Consider the following 1,412-nt stretch of genomic DNA (forward strand, 5'->3'; position numbering starts at 1 on the left):
TGCGTTGGCAGCTTTGACTGCGGCAGATATTCCTCCAGTAGCTGCACCAGCTGCAGTTAAACCAGCAAAGATTAAAGGTAAGAAAGGTAAAAATCCACCTTTTTTAGTTAAATTCTCATCAATTCTTTCTAAGTCTATATCGTCTCTGACTTTACAATGTTTGTATTTATCGATAATCTTTTGGGTTATATGCACTTTTTTACCGTTGTAAGTTATTAGAGTCGGCGAATTCGTTTCCATAGCTTCTATTATTTTCATAATTAAAGTTTCTGGTTTCTTTTTTAAAGGGTGTTTTTTTATTCAATTCTTATCATTCTTCTATCTGATATTTTAATCAAATGTTTTGCTTCTTCCAGCAATAAACAGTAGCCGGTCACATCTCCTTGTGTTTTATCGATGTGAATATTTATGTTCACCCCTGTTTTGAAAAGATCTTCTTGATGAGCTGACAGATCGAAACAAAAGATTGGATGATTGAGTGAAAAATCTGTGTATTCAAACTGAGGCGTATTTCCAAACAATTCGCACATGTTTTTATAGTTTCTGTACAATTCGTTGTAATCTTTTTTGGAAGGATCAATTGTCAAAGGTTGATTGGGATAATTATCGTTGTTCAATCTGACTTGAACTTTGCGAATGATGGGATCTTGAGTATGGTTCAATGCCACTCTGAAAATGTTGTTGTTGTTTGTCTGAGAGTCTGGCAAGTTTTTGAAACCTACCATTAGATACCTCGCTGGTTTGACGGTGTTGGTAATTGGCCACGTGGTGGATTCTCCCGTTAAAGTCATGCTACCTACCGTGTTAGACGAAGAAAAGCAATTTCGATGTCTTTGGTTAAAGAGTTGAATATTCTCGTTTCCACTTCTACGGAAGGAGTGATTACCGGTATGTAAAGTTGAATATTTGTCATTTCCAATTTTGTGTCAGAGTTGTTTTCACCAAAGAATATCTTGTTGTCGTTAATTTCTCTTTGCAAATGAATTTTATACGGTAAACCTATGGAAACCTTTCTGTGTTCCAAGAGACCAAATAAAGGATACAACTTCCAATTTACATAATTACCCCATCTGTTGTTCTCGACGACATTGTTGTATTGAAGCGCTCGTTTTTCAAATCCGTGATTTACTCCGCGAGTCACTCTTTCCAGTGTGTTTCTAGCGACTACCCTTATCCTAGCAAGGTCTGCGTCATTTGCTACAGTTCTGACCGGTTCTTTTAAAACTTCTCCGTCACCGACATCGGGAATCCATCCCGAAACTGAATCGTAGTTTTTGGGATAGCGAACCGTTTTCAACATTGTGTCAAACTCGCCGGGGTGTTTTATGGTCTCTATCGGATTTGAACCAGCTTCCAAAACCATTTCGCTGAATAAAGACTTAAAGAAGTTGTTTTCTAAAGTCGTGTTGGTT

General features: G+C 37.3%; 1 protein-coding gene across 1 annotated transcript; it reads right to left on the reverse strand.

Annotated features, from left to right (window-relative positions):
- Positions 1-796: 796 nt before the first annotated feature.
- Positions 797-1,363, reverse strand: LOTGIDRAFT_175857 (hypothetical protein; the record flags this gene model as incomplete). The annotated part of the gene is made up of 1 exon (XM_009062326.1): positions 797-1,363. The coding sequence occupies one exon, from the start codon at positions 1,361-1,363 to the stop codon at positions 797-799; it is 567 nt and encodes a 188-aa protein (XP_009060574.1).
- Positions 1,364-1,412: the final 49 nt, after the last annotated feature.

The sequence above is a fragment of the Lottia gigantea genome (genome assembly GCF_000327385.1).
Source record: "Lottia gigantea unplaced genomic scaffold LOTGIsca_506, whole genome shotgun sequence".
In the NCBI taxonomy this organism is placed as follows: domain Eukaryota; kingdom Metazoa; phylum Mollusca; class Gastropoda; family Lottiidae; genus Lottia; species Lottia gigantea.